Source organism: Phyllobates terribilis, unplaced genomic scaffold, assembly GCF_046119375.1.
Source record: "Phyllobates terribilis strain yellow unplaced genomic scaffold, ASM4611937v1 Scaffold_11__3_contigs__length_659146591, whole genome shotgun sequence".
Lineage (NCBI taxonomy): Eukaryota > Metazoa > Chordata > Amphibia > Anura > Dendrobatidae > Phyllobates > Phyllobates terribilis.
Window position 1 is genome coordinate 284,476,010 of NW_027362771.1, and position 26,555 is coordinate 284,502,564.

General features: G+C 40.3%; 1 protein-coding gene across 15 annotated transcripts in view; it reads right to left on the reverse strand.

Annotated features, from left to right (window-relative positions):
* Positions 1-26,555, reverse strand: part of CELF2 (CUGBP Elav-like family member 2) — a 508,245-nt gene that overhangs the window by 180,600 nt on the left and 301,090 nt on the right. For all 15 annotated transcript variants that reach the window (XM_073652418.1, XM_073652417.1, XM_073652432.1 and 12 more), the window contains exon 3: positions 10,518-10,600. In XM_073652418.1, the coding sequence (XP_073508519.1) occupies positions 10,518-10,600 (83 nt within the window). The remainder of the gene's footprint in view (positions 1-10,517; positions 10,601-26,555) is intronic.

Genomic DNA, 26,555 nt, shown 5'->3' on the forward strand with positions numbered 1-26,555 from the left:
TTTTAATTTATCTAAAATAACATAAATCTCAAGTGAGACAATTAAGTAAACATGACTTGATACAATGACACATACAATAAGAGAATGCTTTAACTGTGATTGAGTAAAAGAACAAGGGAAAATAATGACAAGTAAACATGCACACGGCATATTTTACTCCTCCGATTGTTGTCTCTTGTCAGCCTAAATCCCCATTCATACAGCATTTTTGTTACAGCATCCTCGAAAGGCTTAGCATAAGAAGATATAAAAGAGGAGAAAATACAAACAAAAAAACAAACAAAGACTTGTTTGCAAACTTCTCAAGGCTTTGCATGTGAATTTTAAGTTTGGCTTGTTTCATCCTTGGGGCCTAGTTTTGCAAAAATATTTTTCATTGATTTGAATACATCTTCTATAATGGTCTAGAAGGAGATTTATTCTGTACACGGTTCTATACACACTATTGATTGTATCGGATGCTGCGGTAACTAGACAGGTAAAAGATCACATACTGCGTTTAAGTTATTAAGCTCTGTTGCACTACAGTATATACAGGTGCATCTCACAAAATTAGAATATCATCAAAAAGTTAATTTATTTCAGTTCTTCAATACAAAAAGTGAAACTCATACATTATATAGTCATTACAAACAGAGTGATCTATTTCAAGCGTTTATTTCTGCTAATGTTGATGATTATGGCTTACAGCCAATGAAAACACAAATGTCATTATCTCAGTAAATGAGAATAATTAACAAAAAACACCTACAAAGGCTTGCTAAGCATTTAAAAAGGTCCCTTAGTCCATTTCAGTAGGCTCCACAATCATGGGGAAGACTGCTGACTTGACAGATGTCCAGAAGGCAGTCATTGACACACTCCACAAGGTCACAGAGTTCCAATTTTCATTTGGAAATCAAGGTCCCAGAGTCTGGAGGAAGAGTGGAGAGGCACACTGTTAAGGGGACGGTTGCAAACAACTTTATTTATAATGGAATGCAACCGAACCCGGGGTCCGCGATGCAGCCTGGTGGGCTGCGGCCAAACACCTTCCGGGTGAGATATGGAAACGACCAACTTAAATAGCAATCCCCTCCGTGTTACAGCACAACGGCGCGGGAATAGGGATTCGCACTATCTCCGTTAACTGCATGGGAGATGTGCGATAAATAATATATCTGTAGTCCTGTTGCGGCACAGGGACTACACTGTTGGCGCTAGGATGCATGTGTGACTCACGCCGGCGAATACGTGCCCTCAGTCGGCGTGCTACCGGACTGAGAAGTATCTCTCCACGTGGCTTACAGGAGGTACCGGGAATAGGCTGCCTGCAGACTGCTCGGGATGAAAGGCGACCCCTTTGTCGGAGCCAGGCTGTCAGATGAAGCTACCTGCCTATTTCATCTAGCCTGCCTATTTCCACTAAACCTGCCTGCAGAAACTAAAGCACACGTGGAGCCCAAGAGACCAAGCGTCCACACAACACCATCACTGCTCAATGATCAAAGCGCGCCGCCATGTTTGTGGGCGGGCTTTTTAAAGATTAAGCCCACCGTCGCACCATTGGTGACGTCACCCGCGACCAATCAGGCGGTGCCAGGTCACCGGATCAGCTGACTCCCAAACCACCAATCAGTAGCCCTGTCTCCCTCCGCAACCTATGCTTCATGTTGCTAGGCACAAATACCCAAGAGACAACCTGTACATCTCGTGGACCAGCTAGGCGTTGGGACTGACGACAATGCTGAGCAGCATCAGCCCCAGCTGGAATGGAATGGGAGACCACAGATGGCTCTGGACCCATTTCAAATCCAGCAAACGCCTAACACACACAATCCAAGCTGCTTGAGGTCTAGTGTGAAGTTTCCACAATCAGTGATGGTTTGGGGAGCCATGTCATCTGCTGGGATAGGTCCACTATGTTTTATCAAGACCAAAGTCAGCACAGCTGCCTACCAGGAAATTGTAGAGCACTTCATGCTTCCCTCTGCCGACAAGCTTTTTGGAGATGGAAATATCATTCTCCAGCAGGACTTGGCACCTGTCCACACTGCCAAAAGTACCAATACCTGGTTTAAAAACAACAGTATCACTGTGCTTGATTGGCCAGCAAACTCGCCTGACCTTAACCCCATAGAGAATCTATGGAGTATTGTCAAGAGGAAGATGAGAGACCCCAGACCCAACAATGCAGACGAGCTGAAGGCTGCTATCAAAGCAACCTAGCCTTCCATAACACCTCAGCAGTGCCACAGGCTGATCGCCTCCATGCCACGTCGCATTGATGCAAAAGGAGCCCCGACCAAGTATTGAGTGCATTTACTGAACATATATTTCAGTAGGCCAACATTTTGAATTCTACATTTTTTTTCAGGCTGTTATAAAGTATTCTAATTTACTGAGATAATGACTTTTGTGTTTTCATTGGCTGTAAGCCATAATCATCAACATTAACAGAAATAAACTCTTGAAATAGATCACTTTGTTTGTAATGACTCTATATAATATATGAATTTCACTTTTTGCATTGAAGAACTGAAATAAATTAACTTTTTGATGATATTCTAATTTTGTGAGATGCACCTGTATTCTGCAATGGGTAGAATAAAATACCATACATAAAAATATCCCCTTCATGACCAATAGACGTCTTTTTACTGACCTGCGATATAAGAGACTAGCATTCCCCGACAGGTGACAATCCTGTAGCTGCCCACTGTACACTATAGCTGACAACTTTCTGCATCAGCCACGATCAGTGTTGGCATCGACCATGGACGTTTAACCCCTTAGATTCTGCTGTCAATAGTGACTACAGAATCTAAATAGTTAACAGAGTAGGGGGGCTCCCTCTTAAACCTCTTCGGCACCCTGAGATCTTGATTGTGTGGTCCTGATGTTTGCCTTTGCAGGTGTCTGCCGTCTATAGCGGCCTGTTCAGAAGTCATCAAAATTTAGATTGTAAAATAAACTTTTTCATTCTTGTCATGCCACTTTCCATTATTTCCCGAAAATAACCAGAAGGGTTAATGAACTACCTGAAATCTATTTTAAATACGTTGAGGGGTGCAGTTTTTAAAATGGTATCACTTTTGGGTGGTGTCCAACATATAGAACCCGCAAAGTCACTTCAAAACTGAACAGGTCCCTATAAAAATAATTTTTGTAAATTTCCTTGAAAAAATGAAAAATTACTGCTATATTTTAAACCTTCTTAAATGTTAACAAAATAAAACAACATTTTACAAATGATGCTGATGTAAAGCAGACATGAGGGAAATGTTATTTATTAATGTTTTTGTGTGGTATGACTATTGGGATTAAATGGATAATCATTCAAAGTTTGAAAATTGCAATTTTTAAAACATTTTTGTAAAATTTCTGATATTTTTATAAATAAATGCAAAATATATGAACCTAAATTTACCATTATTATAAAGTATCATGTGTCACACAAAAAAGTCTCAAAATAAATGGGATATGTTGAAGCGTTCCAGAGTTATTACTACATAAAGTGACATTGGTCAGATTTCAAAAAATTGGTCCGGTCACTAAGGGGATATACTTTTTTTTTGTTGTTTCTTTTCTCGATATGATAAAGAGTTCATAAAGCATACAGATGATTACTATGTCCTATTTCATATGCTATCAAATTGCTCCATTCAAATGTTTTGCCTCTGTTTGGTTGGTCTACATCGGTATATCTCAAAAATTGATAACGAATGCAACTACATGGTTTCTGTCATAGGCATCCATTAAATGTGGACTTCATGAGGTCTTCAAAAGCTTGCCATAATTTATAATAATAGTAATATTTTTTATTTCTATAGCGTCAACATATTCCAGAGCCCTTTACAATTTAGAGGGGACTTGTACAGAAAATAAAGACATTATAGAGTAGCACATAATTTAACAGATGCCAAGAGGAATGAGGTCCCTGCTCGCAAGCTTATAATCTATGAGGAAATAGAGGAGACACGAAAGGCAAATGGTAAAAAGTGCTTGTGTTGTATGGTCCAGCCACCAATATAATAAATAGGGCATTCACATAATACTGCATGAACCGATCACCAGCCAGTATGTGAACAAGTACAGATACAGAGGGCTATTAAGTGCATGTAAACAGATGGTACAAGGGACCAGATTTGGAGGAAAATTTTGTAAGGGCAAAACGGGAATAGTTACAAAAGTGAGGTGATAGGCCAGTCTAAAGAAATGCATTTTTATGGCTCGCTTAAAACTGTGGTTATTGGGAATAAATCGAATTGTCTGGGGTAGTGCATTCTGTCAAAAGATTCCCTTTAATTTGTCTCCGCTACATATATTTAATCATGTATGGTTTTGACAATATCTGTTTTCTTTTTTTGATTTGGTAACTTAAGACTTTACAGTTTTCTGTTTTGAGAGGCATTCCTATGTATATATTGTAGTATTTCTACTCACTTGGCTGCGTTTTGAGGTAGGCACAGGAAGCGGTTTCAGTAAAACATCCAGGCTGGCTTATTAGAACTTCATAAACTGTTCAGGGTAACCAAACAAAACAGCCTTTTCCAACACAAAGTGAAAACACAAAGTAAATAAGTCCATACAGGGGTGCGGATTCGCCCGCTAGGGTTAGTATCCAGAAGAAGGATCCAAGAAATCTTGGAAATGGGAGTTTCGGATTATTGAGGATGTTAGTCTTGGGTCAACAGCAAAACGAAAGGCATGGGCAGGGTGATAGAGATGAGCGAGAAGATGTAGGGTGGTACAGAACTGTGCAGAGCTTTGTGGGTGAGATTGATAAGTTTATAATGGATTCAGATGAGAAACCAGTGCAATGACTGGCACAGGGTAGAGGCATTGATGTAGCAGTTGGAGAGGAATATGGTCCTGGCTGCTGCATTGCGGATGGATTGGAGAGGGGAGAGATTCATAAGAGGGAGAAGGAGTTGCAATAATTCAGATGAGAATGAATAGTCAAAAGTAAGAAAAGGTCAAGTTCTAAAGATGTTTTTGAGGTGTAGGTGACATGAACGAGCGAATGATTGGATGTAGAGAGTGATGGAAAGATCTCAGTCAAATATTACTCCAAGACAGCGAGCGTGCTGCTTGGGATTTATGGTAGAACCACACATGGAAATGACAATATTGGGTTTGGGAAGATTAGTAGAGGGAGGAAACAAAAGGAGATCAGTTTTTTACAGATTCAGTTTTAGATAGAGAGATAGATGTATAGACGCCGCTAGAGCCAGCTAGTATTGACATCCATCATTCATAGGCTACAACGTCTTCCTTTTAATGTATACCTTATGAAAAGCTATTAAAAACACATGACATGTATGTCACACAGATGGCGCTATAGTCAGTGTTTTATAACAACTTTCGTTTTTCCCACTAAACAAGAACAAAATCTAGATGCGAAAGGGGCATTAGCAAAGAGTCTATTATGTATTCCAACTATATCACTAGGATATATAATCACCTTATGGTTGTGTGGGATTTGACCCCTAGAACCTCCACTGGTCCTTAGAATGAAGGTGCCACAGCACTGATTTAAGCATTGAGTTCCGTTCTAAGTTTTTATTGCATAGCAGCGCTACCAGCCACCAAGCTGTGCTGGGAAATGCAGCCGACCTCATTGAAAGGAATGGAGCTGTGCAGCACTTCAATGTGCAGTGGTTGGCACCAGGGCAGCACAGGGAAACAGGGAAAAACTACAAATGACATGAAGGGTAAACCCAGAGCTCACTGCATTTTCAACCCCACTGATTATATCTTAGCAATTTGACATCACTTTGGAAATGGTAAGGACCCCTCTGGGGAAATCGTTCTTAGAATATGTGCACATGGCATACTTTAGACGCTGGTACAGTTGCTGAGTTTTTCCGGTTGAAGCCACTTCAAGAAAATGCAAATGGTCATTTTCCTGAAACGGCTTCTCTGGAGGTTTCGCTGTTATTCTTGTCCTGCCGCCAACGTCACTTAATCTATACTGTAAATACTGTGAATGGTTTTTCAAAGCCTGAAACGGTTGACAGATGTCACATGAGACAGAATATGTACACAGCAAAGTCGTTGTGACATTGCTGTGCATTATGTCAACTTGATGGGGAGCTTTTACGCACATTTGCTGATGTATTTTGGGCGACAGCTTTTATACCAGAATATTGGCGGAAAATGCGTTGAAAAGGCTGCGCAAAATTTCTGAAACATTTTCGCTCAGCTCCAACAAAGTGTGGGGAGCGGGCGTGAAGACCCTTCCTTGTCAAATTCATGATGCAGGGTGGCTTTGCTTACGCCACAAATCTTACGTCAGGCCCTGATTGGAGTAAGATTTGTGCCAAGGTGCACACGTAGGAGCACTCCACTTTACACCTCACTGGGTTCATTAAGACACATGCACCTCTTAATAAACCAGGCACATCACACTCCCCGAGCTCCCTCAGTCGTGAAAACTACTGTTCTTGATGAATGGGGGCCTGAGTCTTTTTGCAACATTTTTAGATTGAAACTGAGAACAAACTTTTTGAAAGTCTTTGAGGAGATTTTGAGGTGGATTGTGGAGAATTTCTGCTCAGTTTCTGCTTCAAGAACGCCCCAAAAAGCTCAGTGTGAACATACCTTAAAGTCATTTAATTTACTTGTGCTGTCTTATAAAAACAATCAGCCACATTGCTTTTTTTCTGAACCTACCAATTTATCAGATGATTAATTCTATTTATGACTCCTATATGTTCTAGAGATCCCACGATTAGGACTTCATGTAGCATGGCCTCTGATGCAGTTTGGCAGTTGTTTGTTCCACAGAAATAAATAGAAGAGATGATCCTCCACTTTTTGATTCTGAACTTGTGTTGACAGATCAAAATGCCTTTTATTCCATTTTCTTTAATGAAAGAATAAACTGGAGAATGGCATATACTATTTGTTTCTATGCTGGCACTGCATGTGAGACCAATATTGTAATGCTGCAGGACTAAGAAAACCTCTGTGCATTTTTGTTGTCTAGATGATAATTATTCTCCAAGGGAAAGTGTCAGGTTTTAATATCTCAAAGGCTTACTAACCCAATTAATGCAGCTCATGCTAAATTATCCAATTAAATGATACTGTGCATGGCATCTATTCTGAAAGACTGCCACATTTATTTACTAAGCGGCTACTGGTCATGATACAAATGAACAGAGATGATGCCCATGAATTGCATGGTGCAATATTTGCTCAATATCAGCCTTTGTAATCTTGGAAGCACTGGATGTAATTGAAGTGAGGTATGCCGACACTGGAAGGCATAACTGAGCGCTATCTAGGCAGAATCGAATAATTTCATATTAATGCTGATAGCCATTTCAGAAAAATTATGTGTCAAAAACAAAGCAAATATTTCAGGAAAGAGAGACAACCAGTTCAGGACTGGGCCATTTTACCAAGTTCCTGACAAAGGCACATTTTTGGAATTTATAGCATATGTGCTTTTAACAGCTCTAAAAAAATTTCTCGTTCAGATAGTCAAATAATTTAGCTTCTAATTTGTAGTGTTATAAGACAAATAATTTTTATATGATTTTTATAATCTTTTTTTTTCTGATAATGGGGAATAATATAAAGAAAAATAGGAAATATGTGTCTATTTTTTACATTTTTTTATTTAATTTTTTTTACCCAAGAAGGATTGCTAAAAACATTATTTTTATATGTTGGACATATTTTTTTGATGGGGTAGGGCTAAAAACAGTAATTTAGACTGGCACTGTCTTTTTTTTAGTTTTGTTTTAATTATTTATGCTTTATTCTATTTTATTGTTTATGGTTTACCCATTTATTTTACACACTGTGCCCTCCATGGGGTCTTAAAAAACCTTTAGAAGACATTTAAACATAATTTTTTATGCCCTAGTTAAAGGGGAAACTTAGCTTCCTGACTGCACAGCAGAGCTAATTGGGTCTTCCAGCAGGTCTTGATCTATCCCTACACTCAGCGATCACATGATCACTAGGTCCAGAGAAGGAAGCAGTGTCAGTACTTCTTAATTTGTATATACAAGCACTGGTTCAGCACTGTGGATACAAAGATCGAGAAGTTAAACATGGTAATAAACCATGTTTTTTTTTCTCTGTGGGGAGTCTGGCTGTGTCTGACAGCCAGCTCCCCTTCCTTACAACTGAACGATGTAATGCAAGCTGCAAGACATTTTAGAACGTCAGTACAGAATAAAGTGTGGACTACCTGAACGTTTATAGTCTATGGGCAGTCCAGACCAGATATATTCATGTATATATGTAGCATCGGCATCTCTGCCCTCTGCCAGGCAGAGACGCCGTCCCTCTCACCGCCGCGCTCCCTGCCCGGCGTCCTCCAGCGCTCCTCTTCCTGCTTCTGCTGCCGGCGCGCACAGCTTCCCGGGCACTGTGCTTAGGGCACGCGTGTGCTCCCTTCCTCTTAAAGGGGCCGCGCGTGCCGTCTTAAGGAGTCCCCGGCCAATTGCAGGAGGTCCTCCCATATATAAGGCACCTCCTCCAAAATGGAGGTGCCCGAGCAATAGTTGATGCACAGTGTACTTACCTCTGCTTCAGCCCTCAGGTCCCGCTGCTAGCCTGACTACTAGTCCTGCCCGCCAGCCTGACTATCAGTCCAGTCCGCCAGCCTGACTACTCTCCAGCCCGACAGTCTGTCTTCCATTCAGTCCTTCAGTCTGTCTATGGGCTTCGCCCGCCTGCTTACCTGGGAGCACCTGCCTGTTACCTGTCAGCCTACCTGGAGGCTCCCGCCTGTCACTTGCCGTGACCACCTGTCTGCCTACCCGGAGGCTCCTGCCAGTCACTTGCCGTGACCACCTGACAGCCTACCAAGAGGCTCCCGCCTTTTGCCTGCTGTCTCTGCCAGTTCATCTACCCGGATCTCTCATCAGCCTGCCTGCTGTGCCCATCCGCAGTATCGGTCAGTCTCAGCCATCTGACCCGTGGGAGTCACCTGCTCTCTTACAAGGTCGTCCCCAGAGTAGCACCTGGTCCCTATGCTCGGTCCCTCCCTGGTCAAGGAGTCGTTAGCCGCCGTACGACCAGGGTCGGTCTGAGTTGTTACTTAGTCACGCCCCTCTGGGTCCCTCCTTGCACCGCAGCACAGAGGTTCCACCACCCGGATCCCTAACAATATACAAGCAACTTTATTATATTTTTAATGGACTCATCAAATGGTCATTCAAAAATAGTTAGTACACGCTATGATTTAATTCACATTTGATTCTGTTTAAAATATTAAAGGAACACTGTGGTCAAAACTGATTGAGAGTTGGCATCAGCTTATCAGCATAGAGAGCAGAAGTATGGTTTATTTAAACTGCTGATCATTACCTCTATCTATTGTTGTTTTCTTAGGATAGTATTTGAGCTGTCTGGATCTTGATACCACTGATGCAGTTTTTTAGAGCATCATGCCGCTTCAGCCACAATTGACCTCTCTTGATGTGGTCGGCCTAAAATCCACAGCCTTTCTGCTTTTTTTGAATGTCTCTACTAAGTTGCCTCAATCCTATTTACAACTTATATTTCCTGTCACCGCAAGGGAGTGGCTAAAAAACAATCCTGTTCAGCATGAAGAGGCAGTGTGTTGTATGGGGGAATGGACTATCTGTAAGCAATGCTCACCAACCAGACAAAATGTCAATGATAACTAGGTAATCTGAAATACTTAAGTCTACACTAAAGGGGGACAGCAAATAGTATCATACATAATGTTGTTTCAAATATATTTTACCCCAAGTACACTATGTGTACAAAGTTGGCAGAGTGCAATCAGGCTTTATTCAAGTCCTAATTAGCAGATGTCCCAATTCTTTTGTTCCCGAGGAGCATTGCCGGTCTTTTTAAACCACCTGGATTACTTCATTGATAACCATTAATTCTAGAAAAGCGTCAAAGACATCTCTTTCGACCAAACAGTGCCCTGCTCTGTGCTATCAATCAAGGGGCAAAGACCTCAAAAAAAGTAGTCTACAGATGGGTGTCTGAATATCTAATAGATATCTTCTATATAACATTTATCCTAATTTACATACTTTTTTGCCATGGAGCATTTCCTATCAATAACTTTCCTTTCGCCATCTGAATCTTTTCAGTACCCTACGCGCTACTTACACCTTCAAACCTTTGTTCAGCGCTGGCGCTCATCTACATGTTCATTACCTAAAGACTTAAGTTAAATGCTTTTGCAGTTTTAAAAGAAGAACATTTCTCAAAATTCAATACACATCAGCCAAAACAAAATCAAAGTAGACTGGATTACACCGGTGAGGTACTGCGGTAATGTTTGTTTCCCAGATAAAGCCTAAAGTACATTCACTGTATTGTACACAAAGCCATCTGACTGAGACAATTAAGGGATTAGCCCGACACCATCATAAGTCCATTCCATTGCTGCCCAGTCATTTTGAGCAGTGCACACTTCATCATGTACTCATTGGTTATTTGGAAAGAAAGCTATTCCCTAGCAATAAGTAGAACAAATAAATGACACTTAATCATGACACTGTCGAGGAGAAGAAGAATGTACTCACCCCAGGTAAAGTTTTAATATTGTGCAATGCGTTCTGTGCTTCCAGTGCTGCTTTTCTTGTATAAAACGTTACAAAACAACAACCTGCAGATCAGAAAGAAAGAGGGATTAGTAAATGCCCTAAAAGAGGTTCAAGACATAGGCTAAATGATGATAAATTGAGCGTCTAGTGAAAGAAGGGATTTATGAACCCATTCTAGCTCCTACAACACAACATAATAGTCACACTCCTCTTCATGTAGTAACATATCTTTAGGTATTGAATGACTGTGGATGCCAGCTGACAGTAAATTTACTCCAAGTTCAAGCCAAAATGATAAAATCAAGCAAGGGGAAAAAAAAGAGAAAATTACAGTAGTATTAAAGGGGTATTCCTACTCATAAATTGATGCCATGCAGCGTTACTAAGAAAATACATAATTTCATGTTTACTTGGATCTGGCTTATGGGACCCTCAGCTGTGGCCCCTTCATTATTTTTTCTTCACATTGATGCTCCTAGCCACCCAGCAGTATACAGAACTTCAGCTAGCTCCATTCACTTCAATGGAAGTGTGCTGCAGTTCCCCTGCTTAGTGGGTGACTGGGCGCTGCTGTGTAGGGAAAGACTGATAACCCCGTCATGACGGGGACAATTTCTGTTCTTGTATTTTCGTTTTTTCCTCCCCTTCTTCTCAGGGACATAACTCTTTTATTTTTCTGTCTACATAGACATATAACGTTTTTTTTGAGGGATGAGTTGTACTTTTGAATGACACCATTCATTTTACCACATACTGTGCCGGAAAGCGGCCAAAAAATTCCAAGTGGAGAGAAATTGTAAAAAAAACGCAATTCTGACATTGTTTTTTTGGGAATTGTTTATACGGTGTACATGTTATGGTAAAAATGACCTTGCAATATGATTCCGCTCACCAGTACAATTACAGAGATACCAAACATTTCCAGTGTTTTTATTACTTTAGTGGTGGGGAAAAAAAAGTCAGAAGTTGGCAAAAAAGCATTTTTTGGGATTGTGTCACCATTTTCCATTTTTATTTTTTGTTCGATATAGCTGTGTGAGGGTTTATTTTTAGCGGGACGAGACAACGTTTTTATTGATGCCATTTTGGGATAAGTGTGATGCTTTGATCACTTGTTACAGCATAATTTGTGGAGGCCAAAAAAACGTAAATTTTGGCATTCTTGATTTTTTTTTCATTTACTGTGTTTATTGAATGGGTTAATTATTTTTATATTTTGATAGATCGTACTTTTCTGAACGCAACGATACCGCATGTGTATTTTTAAAATTTTTATAATATCTTTATTTTTAATGGGGAAAATGGGGATGATTTGAAATGTTATGTTTTATTAATTTTTTCATATTTTTAAATACAATTTTTTATTTACTTTGAAGCTTCGATCGTTTGATTGCTTGTGCTATATACAGTGATACCACAGAATCGCTGCACATAGTAAAAATCACATTGTCCTTTGAAGCCCGGCGACAGGCTGGGTTTCAAAGAAGCTGCGTAATGACAAGCATGGAGGTCTTCAATAGACCCCCGGCTGTCATAGCAACCCATCCGTGACTTGCGATCACGTCACATGGCTACCCTATCAATATAATGGTAACAATCTAAATTCTTCTGCAAAATTTTCAGTGACCTTTTATATATCCTCATATAAAGCAATGTCCAACTCCTAACCCTAGTAACAACCAAATATCTACTTTTTATTTCTTCGTTGCTCATGTCAGAATTTGCCTTTTATTTTATAAAATGCACTGAAAAAATAAGAGAATACATAGGTTTGTATGGGCAAACCTATGTTCACTGGCCCACTGCTATTGTGTACTCACTGGCCCATAGTTGAGCATTTCTCAAATGTACAAGTCTGCAGTCTAGATGCTCAGTTACTCATATTATTAGCATTCATCATTTAAATTCATTATAAAGTCTTAACAAAAGCACACAATTGATAAATTTTATGAACGATTATCAATATTTCAGTCATTTCCATGCACACTCCAGAGAGAAATAACTTGAATACTCTTCATCTTCAAACAGCTGGTATGTAATCTCTCAAGCCAAGCTACTCATCATACTCAAAAAATGTCACATATACAAGATTTTTAAGGGGTGAAATATATTTTTGGCCTGGATGTTTCCTGGCAAAACACAAAATGATCCAATATTACAAAAGTCTAACTTTTCTGTGATTGATTCCATTCCCGTATGTGGCAATTATTGATTGAAACTACTGTATTAAAATGCCCTTAAAGTGTGTTTTTCATCTTGCCATTCAGGAGCACACATCTTCCATGCCTCCCGGTTTTCTGAAGGGTGGTGGGCTGCTGACTAATTGACAGTCTGGACCACGGCACTGTTCAAACTGTGCACTCTCTCATACTATAAGCATACAAACATCGGAGTGGCATCGGAGGAGCAAAGTGGCTCTGAACTTGGATGGATCGGGAACTAACAGTACACTAGAGATCCGGCCAGCTTCAGAGCAGAGCTTACAAACTATACTGGAAAGAGCATTGAGCTCCTTGTCTTGGATACCGACCACCACTGAGCAGTAGCCTTGGCTTAGAGCGAAACAATACAATACTAATTCCTTCCATTCTTGTGGAAAACATAAATAGTAAAGTTTCTTGATTTTACAAGCACTTTGCGACTTTTTCCATTACAAAACTTAAGAATAAATGTTAAAAAGGTGAAATGCAGTTAAAATTATCTTCTAATATGTCATACAGACATGTAAGAATACAACCTAAAGGAAGTCTATGATTTGGGACCACCATTGACTTTCCTAAAAGAAAGGGCTCAGAGATTTCGGACATAAAATCCTTAGCAAAGGACCATTCATTTCAATCGCCTTTTGCTCACAATGTGTGAGATTTCTAAAAAGAGTTTCTTCTACAGAGGCCTTTTAGTCTAAAAACAGTGGTAGTCGGAGATCACAAACTACACCATTGTCTGATATATCAGATAATCATTTGACCTATATATTCTGCTTTCTTCTATACCACCGTGAAACCAGGCAGTTTAGGTCTACATCCTACAATGTACTTTCATACAAGTATATTACACTTTTTATTCAACAATAACTAAAATAATCATAAACACTGACTACATTTCATATTTGCAAACAAGATTTGTTATTTTGCACACACAAAATGCAAATTTTCTAACAAATTCATTCAAGACCATGTTGCAAAAATAAGTACACCCCAATGTAAGACTACAACATTCTAATTAACAAAAAATCAACCACAGGTAAGTCTATTCATTAAACAGGTGTTCAGCAGACAGTTAACTATAAAAGGGCATTACTTAACAAAGAAAACCCCTTCCCATTTCATGCTGTAGGCAATGGCACCACATGGAAGAGAAATGTCACAAGACCTGAGAAGACAAGAAAGGTGAAGGCTACAAGATCAGCAAAGCTTTATTTATCAGTCAGAATACTGTAGAAAAAGTGATACAAAAAAATTAACAAAGATGGAACTGCAACCACCTCATAGAGGTGTTCAGGACGACCAGAGAAATTAACACCTAAACAGGAACATCTTCTGATGAGACGGGGTTAAAAAAAAATTGACATTTACGTTCACTGCAGTTAGCTAAAGAAGAAAGCCAAACAGTATGATATGGCATCATGAATTCACATATGTACTGGTCTTTATTGGAAGAGATGGTGCTACAAATACTCTGTGCTCTTGGTAGACGTGCACTTTTCCAACATGACAATGATCCAAAACACTTATCTAAGGCCAATGTTGCATTTCTGAAGAATAACAAAGTGAAAGTGATTCAGTGGCCAAGTATGTGTCCTGATCTGAACCCAACCAAAACACCTATGGGGGATTCTGAAGAGACAAGTTAAGCATCATTCTCCATCCAGGCTCTAAAAGAGGTTGTTCTTGAAGAATTGCAAAAGATATACAGTACAGACCAAAAGTTTGGACACACCTTCTCATTTAAAGATTTTTCTGTATTTTCATGACTATGAAAATTGTACATTCACACTGAAGGCATCAAAACTATGAATTAACACATGTGGAATTATATACTTAACAAAAAAGTGTGAAACAACTGAAAATAGGTTATATCCTAGGTTCTTCAAAGTAGCCACCTTTTGCTTTGATGACTGCTTTGCACACTCTTGGCATTCTCTTGATGAGCTTCAAATGGTAGTCACCGGAAAGGGTCTTCCAACAATCTTGAAGGAGTTCCCAGAGATGCTTAGCACTTGTTGGCCCTTTTGCCTTCACTCTGCGGTCCAGCTCACCCCAAACCATCTCGATTGGGTTCAGGTCTGGTGACTGTGGAGGCCAGGTCATCTGGCGGCAGCACCCCATCACTCTCCTTCTTGGTCAAATAGCCCTTACACAGCCTGGAGGTGTGTTTGGGGTCATTGTCCTGGTGAAAAATAAATGATGGTCCAACTAAACACAAACCGAATGGAATAGCATGCCACTGCAAGATGCTGTGGCAGCCATGCTGGTTCAGTATGCCTTCAATTTTGAATAAATCCCCAACAGTGACACCATCACACCTCCTCCTCCATGCTTCACGGTGGGAACCAGGCATGTAGAGTCCATCCGTCCACCTTTTCTGTGTCGCACAAAGACACGGTGGTTGGAACCAAAGATCTCAAATTTGGATTCATCAGACCAAAGCACAGATTTCCACTGGTCTAATGTCCATTCCTTGAGTTCTTTAGCCCAAACAAGTCTCTTCTGCTTGTTGCCTGTGGTTTCCTAGCAGCTATTTTACCATGAAGGCCTGCTGCACAAAGTCTCCTCTTAACAGTTGTTGAAGAGATGTGTCTGCTGCTAGAACTCTGTGTGGCATTGACCTGGTCTCTAATCTGAGCTGCTCTTAACCTGCGATTTCTGAGGCTGGTGACTCAGATAAACTTATCCTCAGAAGCAGAGGTGACTCTTGGTCTTCCTTTTTTGGGGAGGTCATCAGATGAGCCAGTTTCTTTGTAGCGCTTGATGGTTTTTGCAACTGCACTTGGGGACACTTTCAAAGTTTTCCAAATTTTTCGGACTGACTGACCTTAATCTCTTAAAGTAATCATGGCCACTCGTTTTCCTTTACTTAGCTGCTTTTTTCTTGCCATAATACAAATTCTAACAGTCTATTCAGTAGGACTGTCAGCTGTGTATCCACTTGAGTTCTGCACAACACAACTGATGGTCCCAATCCCATTTATAAGGCAAGAAATCCCACTTATTATACCTGACAGGGCACACCTGTGAAGTGAAAACCATTTCCGGTGACTACCTCTTGAAGCTCATCAAGAGAACGCCAAGAGTGTGCAAAGCAGTCATCAAAGCAAAAGGTGACTACTTTTAAGAACCTAGAATATAAGACATATTTTCAGTTGTTTCACACTTTTTTGTTAAGTATATAATTCCACATGTGTTAATTCATAGTTTTGATGCCTTCAGTGTGAATGTACAATTTTCACAGTCATGAAAATACAGAAAAATCTTTAAATGAGAAGGTGTGTCCAAACTTTTGGTCTGTACTGTATGTTGCAATATGTCACCAACTTGTTCATTCCACGCCTTGGTGCTGTGCTTAAAAATACTAGATGTAGTAGTTTTTGATGCAGGGTGCCTTCATTTTTGCATCAACTAATCTAAGTAAAATGAAGATTTTGTAATGAAAGTTATTTAACCTTACTTTCATGTTAGAGGTTAACATTTTTCTCTATGAAACTCAAGTCTTGTCAAATTTTCAGAAATTCTTCTTGGGTTCAGTGAGATATTGGTTAAAATCTTACTTTTCAAAGGGGATGTACTCATTTATGCTGAGAACTGTACATATGAATCTGCAGTATATAAATCTATATTTATACACATACATATATACATGTGTATTCCTGCTATATGTACCTCTTTACTATCTGATGCGTAGATTAGGTATATACTGTAGGGTAGCTGCAGGGGCACTTCTTATCTCAGAAGGTAACCGATAATGTTTCTACAGGTAATATAGATAAGTGGAGCAGCGTCGGCCCCAGGGTACTACTCCATCATTATAATTCACAAAAGACCACTCAGGTTAATACAAGTATTTATCACTTATGAAAGTATGTAGATATGCACATATGAGAGGTGAAATGCTCTGCGTGTAATAATGAGCATTTTAAAATGAGTTACAATGTATGCTTTTCCCCTTTATACAAATGGTACACACTGCTGACCAGACATGGATCTGATTTTGCTTCAGAGTATTATTGGAGTTAGCTCCTATGATAATAGATAGGCAATTTTTCATCGCTCTTTCAGTATTAAATAGCAGCTGATCTGAAGAGTAATTAACCAATATGTAATATGTCCTATTTGATAAAGATAATGTTTAGAAGCTGGGCTTAGCAATATGTGATTGCATCTGTTTTAGGTTATCCGTATTGCTATGCTTCCTAATGTTTCTATTGCTGTGTCCTTTGCTCCTCAAGGTGGCGCTTATGAGCTAAATGTCATATCTCTTCAATATATGTTTGAATGGCAATGCTAACAGAAGAAAAAGTCTAAGGATACCATCATTTTGAATGGGACATTACTTTTATGAGCATGGTGCAATCATGCTAGCTTTTTACTAGGTCAGTGTAGAAGCAGCAGATGCATATAATTCTTAATGATCACTGAGATATACTATAGTAAGGCACAAGAACTGATTACTTGAAATCCCTGGTGATTTCCCACAATGTTGTACAGTTCTAGGATTGTAGCTTCATTTGTGTTTGATGAAAACAGATGAGATAAAACTTGGTGTAAAGAATAGCAATAATACTCTTGATAGGTATGGAAAAATGCTCCAAAATAAGAATGCTTTCAAAGATAAAAATGTTAGTAGTTTATTTTTATCTGTTAAAGCAGGGGCCCTCAAACTACGGCCCGCGGGCCACATGCGGCCCGCGGAGGATTTTTATCCGGCCCGCCGGGCTGTGGGCAGAGGGGAGCGGTGTCAGCGCCCGCCCTTCCCCCCGCTTTCTCAGAGCCCCGGCAGCCCGATACTTACCTCTCCCCGTGCCTCTGCAGATCCGCTGTCTTCCTTGTCTGCGCTCCCTGTGACGTCTCAGGTCAGAGGGCGCGGTGACGTCTTTACACCGCGCCCTCCCGAGTGCTGTCACAGGCAGCGCAGAGCGGGACGATGCCGCCGCGACGCTGGAGTCCAGACCAGAGTAGAGCAGCGGCAGCAGGCAAGGAGGGAGGTGAGTATTGGATTTTTTTTTTAATGTATGGAGGCATGGGACATAATATTAGGGGTGACATCCTGCATGGGTCATTATATGGGGGGGGGGGTGACATCCTGAATGGGGCATTATATGGGGGAGTGACATGCTGCATGGGGCATTATATGGGGGGTGACATCCAGCATGGGGCATTATATGGGGGGGTGACATCCTGAATGGGGCATTATAAAGACAGGGGAGTGATATCCTGCATGGGTCATTATATGGGGGGGGGTGACATCCTGAATGGGGCATTATATGGGGGGGTGACATGCTGCATGGGGCATTATATGGGGGGTGACATCCAGCATGGGGCATTATACGGGGGGGGTGACATCCTGAATGGGGCATTATAAAGACAGGGGAGTGATATCCTGCATGGGTCATTATATGGGGGGGGGGTGACATCCTGAATGGGGCATTATATGGGGGGGTGACATCCTGAATGGAGCATTATAAAGACAGGGAAGTGATATCCTGCATGGGTCATTATATGGGGGGGTGACATCCTGAATGGGGCATTATATGGGGGGGTGACATCCTGAATGGGGCATTATAAAGACAGGGGAGTGATATCTTGTACGGGGCATTATATGGTGGGAGAAAGGGAAATCCTGCATGGGGCATTATATGGTGGGAGAAAGGGAAATCCTGCATGGGGCATAATAAGGGGGGAACAGCCTGCATAGGGCATTATAAGGGGGAAACAGCCTGCCTATTGAGGACCTATGCTGCCTATTGGGGACATTTACCTGCCTATTAGGGACATTTACTTGCCTATTGGGGATATTTACCTGCCTATTGGGGACCTATGCTGCCTATTTGGGACATTTACCTGCCTATTTGGGACATTTACCTGCCTATTGGGGACCTATGCTGCCTATTGGGAACATTTACCTGCCTATTGGGGACATTTACTTGCCTATTAGGAACCTATGCTGCCTATTGGGGATATTTAACCAAGCAATGCGAACTGAGGACCTATGCTGCCTATTGGCGACATTTACCTGCCTATTGAGGACCTATGCTGCCTATTGGGTACAGTTACCTACCTATTGAAATACCGGTTGATTTAACTTTACTTGTTCTTCATTTTAAATATTGTATTTGTTCCTGTATTGTTTTTTTTTACTACAAAATAAGATATGTGCAGTGTGCATAGTAATTTGTTCATAGTTTTTTTTTAAAAACTATATTCCGGCCCTCCAATGGTCTGAGGGACCATGAACTGGCCCCCTGTTTAAAAAGTTTGAGGACCCCTGTGTTAAAGTGAAAAGAGAGAACACAAGAGAAATCCAAATCAAATTAATATTTTAATGTGACCACCCTTTGCCTTTAGATCAGTATCAAAGTATCAATTCTTCTAGGTACACTTGTATGAAATTTTTGAAGCAACTTGGCCGGCAGGTTGTTCCAAACATCTTGGAGAACTAACCACAGATCTTTTGTGAATGTAGGCTTGCACACATCCTTTTGTCTCTTCATGTAATCCCAGGAAAATTATGATTTTGAGCTCAGAGGTTTGTGGGAGCCATATCTTCCCTTACATTACTCATTGTTCTTTAAGGCCCCATCACACTAAGCGACGCTACAGCGATCCCGACTACGATATGACCTGTCAGGGATCATTGCTGCGTCGCTATGTTGTCGCTGGTGAGATGTCAAACAGTCAGATCTTCCCAACGACGCAGCAACTATGCGGCGACCCGTAACGATCTGTATAACGATGCACGCCTATGTGTTTCTGAGTCGTCAACAAGGTCGTTGGTAAGGTGTCAAACACACCGATGCATGCTACCCAGCGGGACCTCAACGATCCAAAAAAGGTCCAGACCATTCCGACACGACCAGCGATCTCACAGCAGGGGCCTGGTCGCTGCTAAGTGTCAAACGTAGCGAGATCGCTACTGAGGTCGCTGTTGCGTCACAAAACTTGTGATTCAGCAGCGATCTCGCTAGCGATCTCGCTTAATGTGACGGGGCCTTTACACTGACAATAGTTCTTAATGACATTGTCTGCATGTTAGATGTCATTGTCCTGCTGCAGAATAAATTTGGAGCCAGTCAATGCCTCTTTGATAGTACTGCATGATGGATAGGTTTCTGCCTGTATTTCTCAACACTGAAGGCACCTTTAGTACTGACCAAACTCCCAACTCCATTTGTTGAAATTTAGCCACAAAATTGCAAGGCACCTCTGTCTTACCACTCTTCTACCCTTTGCAAACAAACTGTTTTCTGATACAGCCAAATATGTCATATTTTGACTCATCTGTCCAAAGCACCTGCTGCCATTTTTCTGCATCCCAGTTCCTATGTTTTTATGCATAGCCGCTTGGCCTGGTTTTCGTAGCAAAAGTATGGCATTTTGGCTGAAATTCTTCCATGAAGCCCACTTCTGGCCAAATTTCTTTGAACAGTAGATTGGAATGACTGGGTCCACTAGTTTCTGCCAGTTCTGAGCTTATGGCACTGCTGGACATCTTTCGATTTTGGAGGGAGGGTAAGCATGATGAGTCTTTCCTCTGCTGCACTAAATTTTCTTGCCTGACCACTAACTATAGTTCACAACATTGCCTCAATACTGTGAAATACAGGCAAACTTTTTTCTATCATGCATTACTGTCAAGGGGGCATCTGATTGTCTCTAAATTTATTCTGCAACATCACAACAACCTCAAACAGCCAATGTCATTAAGTAGGTGGTGTGTGAGTGTGAGATGCTGAAAGTCCTGTCTGTTAGGTATGAAGAGATACAAGATAGGGCCAAGAGATGAGAGAGTCTGTAGTAAGAGGGAATGGTCCACTGTGTCGAAGGCAGATGACAGGTCGAGGAGGAGGAGGACAGAGTAGTGTAACTTGGATTTGGCGGTTAGTAGGACGTTGGTGATTTAAGTCAAGGCAGTTTCAGTGGAGTGATGCGGTCAGAAGCTAGATTGTAAGCGGCCAAAGAGGGAGCAGGAGGAGAGGTGGGAGGACAGTTCAAAGTGGATGTGTTGTTCCAGTAGTTTTGAGGCACAGGGAAAAAATTATATGGGGCATTAGCTGGACACAGAGAATGGGTCAAGGGAGGGCTTTTTGAGGATGGGTGTGATTGAGGCATGCTTGAAACATGAGGGGAAGACACCAGTTGTTAGTGACAGGTTGAAGAAGTGGGTTAGAGTTGGGAAGAAGACTGTGGTAAGATTAGGGATGAGGTGGGATGTGATTGGGTCAAGTTCACAGGTGGTGAGGTGTGATTTGGGGAGTAAAGAGGAAACTTGATCTTCTGTAATAGTGAATAAGTTGGTTTTGGAGGAGGAAGGTTCAGTAGATATGAGGAGGGGCTGTCAGGACTTTAGGCAAAAGCTTTGTCTCATGTTGTCAATCTTCTGCTTGAAGAATAAGTCAAAGTCTTCAGGTGAGATGAGAGGAGAGGGAGGAGGCTCTGGGGGACGGAGGAGAGAATTGAAAGTGTTTAATAGCTGTTTAGGGTTGTGAGACAGGAAAGATATGAGAGATGAGAAGTTGGTTTGTTTTGCTGCAGTATGTGTGGACTTGAAAATAGTGAGGGATTGTTTGAATGCGATGAAGTGCTCGTTGGAGTGGGACCTTTTCCATCACCGCTCGGCAGCCCTGGAGGTCCGTCGCAGTTCTTTAGTCAGGTTGGTGTGCCAGGGTTGCCTATTAATTCTGTGAGCTTTGGTATGTGTGAGACATGACCAACATTCAGGGTCCAAGTACCTACGACATTGTGTGGTCCAGTCGCAGGTCTCTAGACCTGAACTCAACAGCCTCATGAATGGCTATGATGTTGTTCTGTACAGGTCAGGAGATGTTCAGGCAGTCCAGACCACATGTTGACACGTTAAACCAACCTTATATGTCTGGTTATTAGTTGATGCGCTAATAATTACATCAGACATTTACTGTTTGTTGCCACCGTTGATTAAATCAAAGCACAGGAGCCATTGTAAATAAAGTACCTTACACTCATTGTAAAATGAAATAATTGTTAGGCACTGGATTATTGTATTCAGATTGTAATACTGTTAATTCCTGTCACATGACATTCCCTTTTTGTTTAATAATGAAAGAGTTAATCAGGTCACAGACCCCCTTCCACAAAGACTATTTCGGCAGTTTCCATAATTGTAAGTAATTGCACTAGAGATATTAAAGGTCCCGTTTGTATTAACACAGACCAACTCAATTTCATAGTGTAATATACTAAAAATGGAGTATATGAAAAAAATTAAAATCAAATTTATTTCACTCATTTAGGTATCATGGGGTCAGTTACAGATCAGTGCATAAGCTGATTAAAATCTTTCTATGTGATGATAAATGCAGTATGCTAATTTCATTCAACAGAACGAAGTTTACTGTATGGCCATACGCTTCAGTACAGAGATTAAATGGTTTAGAATATGAAAGACATCAGGGGGTCGTACTTGAAATGTGCGGAGGGAGAAAAAAAATAAACCGTAAAGGAAGCAGATAAGTAGTGTTGAAATTACCAGAAAATTAAACCTCTCAACCACAAAACAGGCCTTTCATCACACCAAGAATTCATCATAAAAGCCACATTTGCCAAATATTGATATGCCTGCAGACTCTTCAAAAAGCAGAACAATCTTCTAATGCCAGATGGCTGTTGGCACACAGAAGCAGGGGAAATGCACTAAAATCCAGAATGTGAAAAATTCATGTCTTACATACAATGTGATATCGTATATTAATTCATCAGTTTGTAGAAAATTATTGAGAATAACTGATTAAGTTTCAAAAGCAGAGATCAATACACATCCTCAATATGGTGCTGAGTAATGCCACCCAGGACAGGAGCACCTAGTGTTTATGTGCTTTCAACGCCCCTTTGCTTGCTGGCAGTACCCATGAAAATTCTTCGCAAGTTCTCAATACCCCAAAAGAAGCGGTACAAGAACAAATTTGAATAGGCCCTTTCTCTGGAGCCAAATAGGATATGGCACTCCTGATTCTTGGCTCATACATCCTTGGACAAATAACATGCAAATCTGAAGAAACATCTGATGGCAGTTGAACTAAGATATGACCAATAAAAAAGAGGAACAGTTTTCCTCCTATTTTCTCAGATTTAGGCCTCAGTCACACACCAGTTTTTTTGATTACATTCGAGAAAAAATTGGACTGCTTCTCATCAGTGAGCTGGAGCTGATTTTCACCCATTTTAGGTCTATGTGTCTATTTATACCATCAGTGTCGCATCCATTTCTTTTTTTATGAAAAATAAAAATGGGAAGATTTCTGAGTTTCTCCTACGTATTATAAAGTGAAAAATGGACAGTAAAAGGATGCAACACTAATGGCATTTTTAGTCCGTTTTTTAATGGACCCAATGACAAGAATGGACAATGTTAATTAACAAATCGGAACAAAAATGGACATATCTCCATAATTTTTGTGGACTGATGGTTTGCAATAAAACATGCATATTAAGAAGCCTACAGGATATAATGGGCACATGTTCAATCTGTGAGAAGCACAAAACATTTATAACAAAAATGGACATCTGAATGAGACCTATCTGCGATTAGAATATTTCACATTTACATTATACATACATCCCTGAAGTCATTCTTTTATAACAACAATTCATATGCTCTAACTATTCAGACTAAAATACAGAAAATAATTAAATGTCTTTCCAAATTGATGTAAAGACACCCAGTACCAAGAAATCCAAGTGGAAGGTGGATCATTTGAGAAAGGCAGAACTTGGGTCGCAACATCTTAAGTACTTGGGATGCAGCGGTAGCAGTCACGCCAATGCAATGGCACATACCGCCACCACAAAAGGACATGGTACTTGGGGTACCCTCTTACACATTACACAATAGGGCTCAAGAGGTTCAAGTTACAGCTTTGATGGGTGGTCTACAGTGGTATTTCCATTGGCTGCTTCCTCTGCATTTTTAATGTTATATCAAAAGAAAATATTATAAGGTGAGTAAAAAAGAAAATAAATGAAATGAAGAGCATATGTTCATAATATATGGTACCCCTTTACTGTCCTCTAGTAGGCAGATGGCTGGTTTGCCTATATTGTAAATCCAGTGAGTGTTTGCAGGTTAACCCTTAATACTTTCTGAAGAAGGACTGTTTCATGACTGTACAAGTGCAATGAGCTAACTCCAATGTTGAAATCAGAATGAGTATGCTGTTAGCTATTAGCATATAAAAGGCATGCGTTTTGTAGCAGTAACTCTCATTTTAAAACAACATATCCTCACTAAAAGGATTACCAAGTCTGTTAAATATGAATCAAGATTTGTTTCCTCCAAAGCATCATATTAAACTAGATGTGGAGAAACTGAGAATTGAAATACTCAAGTCTACAGAGACCGCCAGCTGTATATTGCACAATTTTTTCTCGTGCTTAAGAGGTTAAAACGTCTAGAAAAACTAATAATTGAAAGATCCATTTTTTTTTCCCTCTCGACCCTTCAAATAAACCAGCTGCATGAATCCTGCTTGTGAAAAGGGGAGCCTGAATAATTATATTTATGAGCAAATCCTCCTGCATACCAAAATGGATCTGGTTTAGGCAAATGAAATGACACAATATAAATGCAAATTATTATTACGACGATCATTTCCTCAACCTGCCCAATCAATTTAGGAACTGTATAATCTGAACTCACTTCCCATAAACAGTATTATTTTATGATGCTGATTAAAAGTAACAGGAACAATACCTAGAGTTTAATTTGCTTCGGAAAATATACAATGGCAGTGGAATATTGTAACACATAACATAGAGAGGCCATAAATCCTTACTTGATATTCAGTTAGTTATTTTAACCTGGTGTTAACGCTTAGTATAACCTATGACATTGAATGACATAACATATAGGAAGATTTGAAGTCATGCAAACTTTACAATTGTACAATAGAAACAAGGGTCCCCGAATCTGAAGATCTTGGACTTTACAAACATTACTTACAAATTTAATGCATGATTTAAAAGGAACCTTTAAAGATCAAGCTATTTTGTCTGCGAGCAGCATGAGATAGAACGGATTCGCAGTATGTTCTTCATTTTAACAGCAGCTGCATTCTGGGTAAATCGTACCCTATACAGTGGGTCATTGCAGTATAATTTGACAAATTTGGTGACGTATGTATGATCCAGTGCTTCCTTGTGGGTTTTTCTCCCTTCTAACTTTGACACATCTCTTTCTACCCATCTTAATGACAAACTCACTTAAAACTTTGTATTTTTAAGATCAATGAGGATATTAACTTTATTGGGAAGCTCTCACATTGTACACGCAGTTCTATTTGTGAGTAGTGAGCAGGAGGTGTCAGGCAGATTAATATGTACGTACATATATTGGAAACCCTTCCGAGTAACCTGCATTTTATTCATTGAAATCCCTTACTCTTCAACAATTAGGAGTCGAGAGGGCGGTCCTACTCAGTCACTGATAGAAGACTGTCAATCACTAAACAGGACCACTCCCTGGGCTCCTAAACATAAAAAGGGCACGGCTTTAAATGAACAAAATACTGTATCACTTATACTGAACCTGCTCTGTTATATGGTGCATGTAGATCAGACACTATTTTCAACATGACAGGTTCCCTTTAAATGATTGTTTGTATTCAAGTCATCCGTAAGGATTTTCCCCTCCATTGTACAATTGGACTTGTTCATGTTCATGTGGCCATCCTGCCAGTGTCACATGGTACATGAATAAGATGGTACTACTCAAATAATGAAAAATACAAAAATAAGATGAGCGTCTAATTTCCAAAATCTGTAATTAGAAGAACACTTCCAGTCTATATTTCAATATATATTAAAGAGTTTTTCCATATAGTCATTGTTCCGCTTCAGAAACCTCTCTGTAACAAATCATTGAGTCAAGTCACAACTGCTAACAAATGACCCATCTCAGCTGAGCAGAGATCATGTTATATCTCCTGTGACTCTCGAGAGTCTGGAAGTGTTTTTTTCTAATTCCCCTATTTGCCTCTTTAGGACATTTTTGGGTGCATTTGTAACCAGTAGCATAGCTTTATCAGGTTATTATCACATTTATGACCTTAATTAAAAGTCTTTCATAGAGGGAGAATAGTAGGAGTGTACACATTCTTATTGTAAAGATCCCCCCATACATTTTAGACAGCTGTTTATGAGGCAACTATCCCACCCGACTATTCTTGTTCTCAATGAGAGACCTTCTGGATCTTTGTCTCCCCAGAGATCATCTGTCAGGTGAAAGTTAGGGGTACCCATACACATAAAACAATTGGGCGAACTGATCAATATCGGCGGCTTTGGCCAACGTTAGTCTAATGTGTATAGAGGCCTTAAGATTGCTTTATACAGCTGCTAGGTCATCTAAGTTTTGTTAAAGGGAATCTGTCAGCAGGATTTCACCCCCTAAAACTATATATTTCCATGTAGCTCTTTTAAAGACGAGTCCAACTATTCCTTTACAAGGCAAGTCCGTTCCTCCATTACTGAGAAATCAGCGTTTGAATTGATATGTAAATGAAAATCTGAAGCATTTTCACTCAAGCTCTATTCCTACCTATCGCCGCCTCCTCCTGCTTGATTGACAGCCTATATGCTGTGTGACTTCAGGCAAAGGAGCTGATAGTCAAACAGGAGGAGGCGGAGCTGGGTTGGAATTGAGCTGAAATAAAAGAGGCTTCAGCTCTACAATAAACTGGTCATGTAAAGGTATTGCTGGACTTGTCTTTGAAAGAGCTATATGCACATATAAATAGCTTGGTGTGGTGAAATCCTTGTGATAGATTCC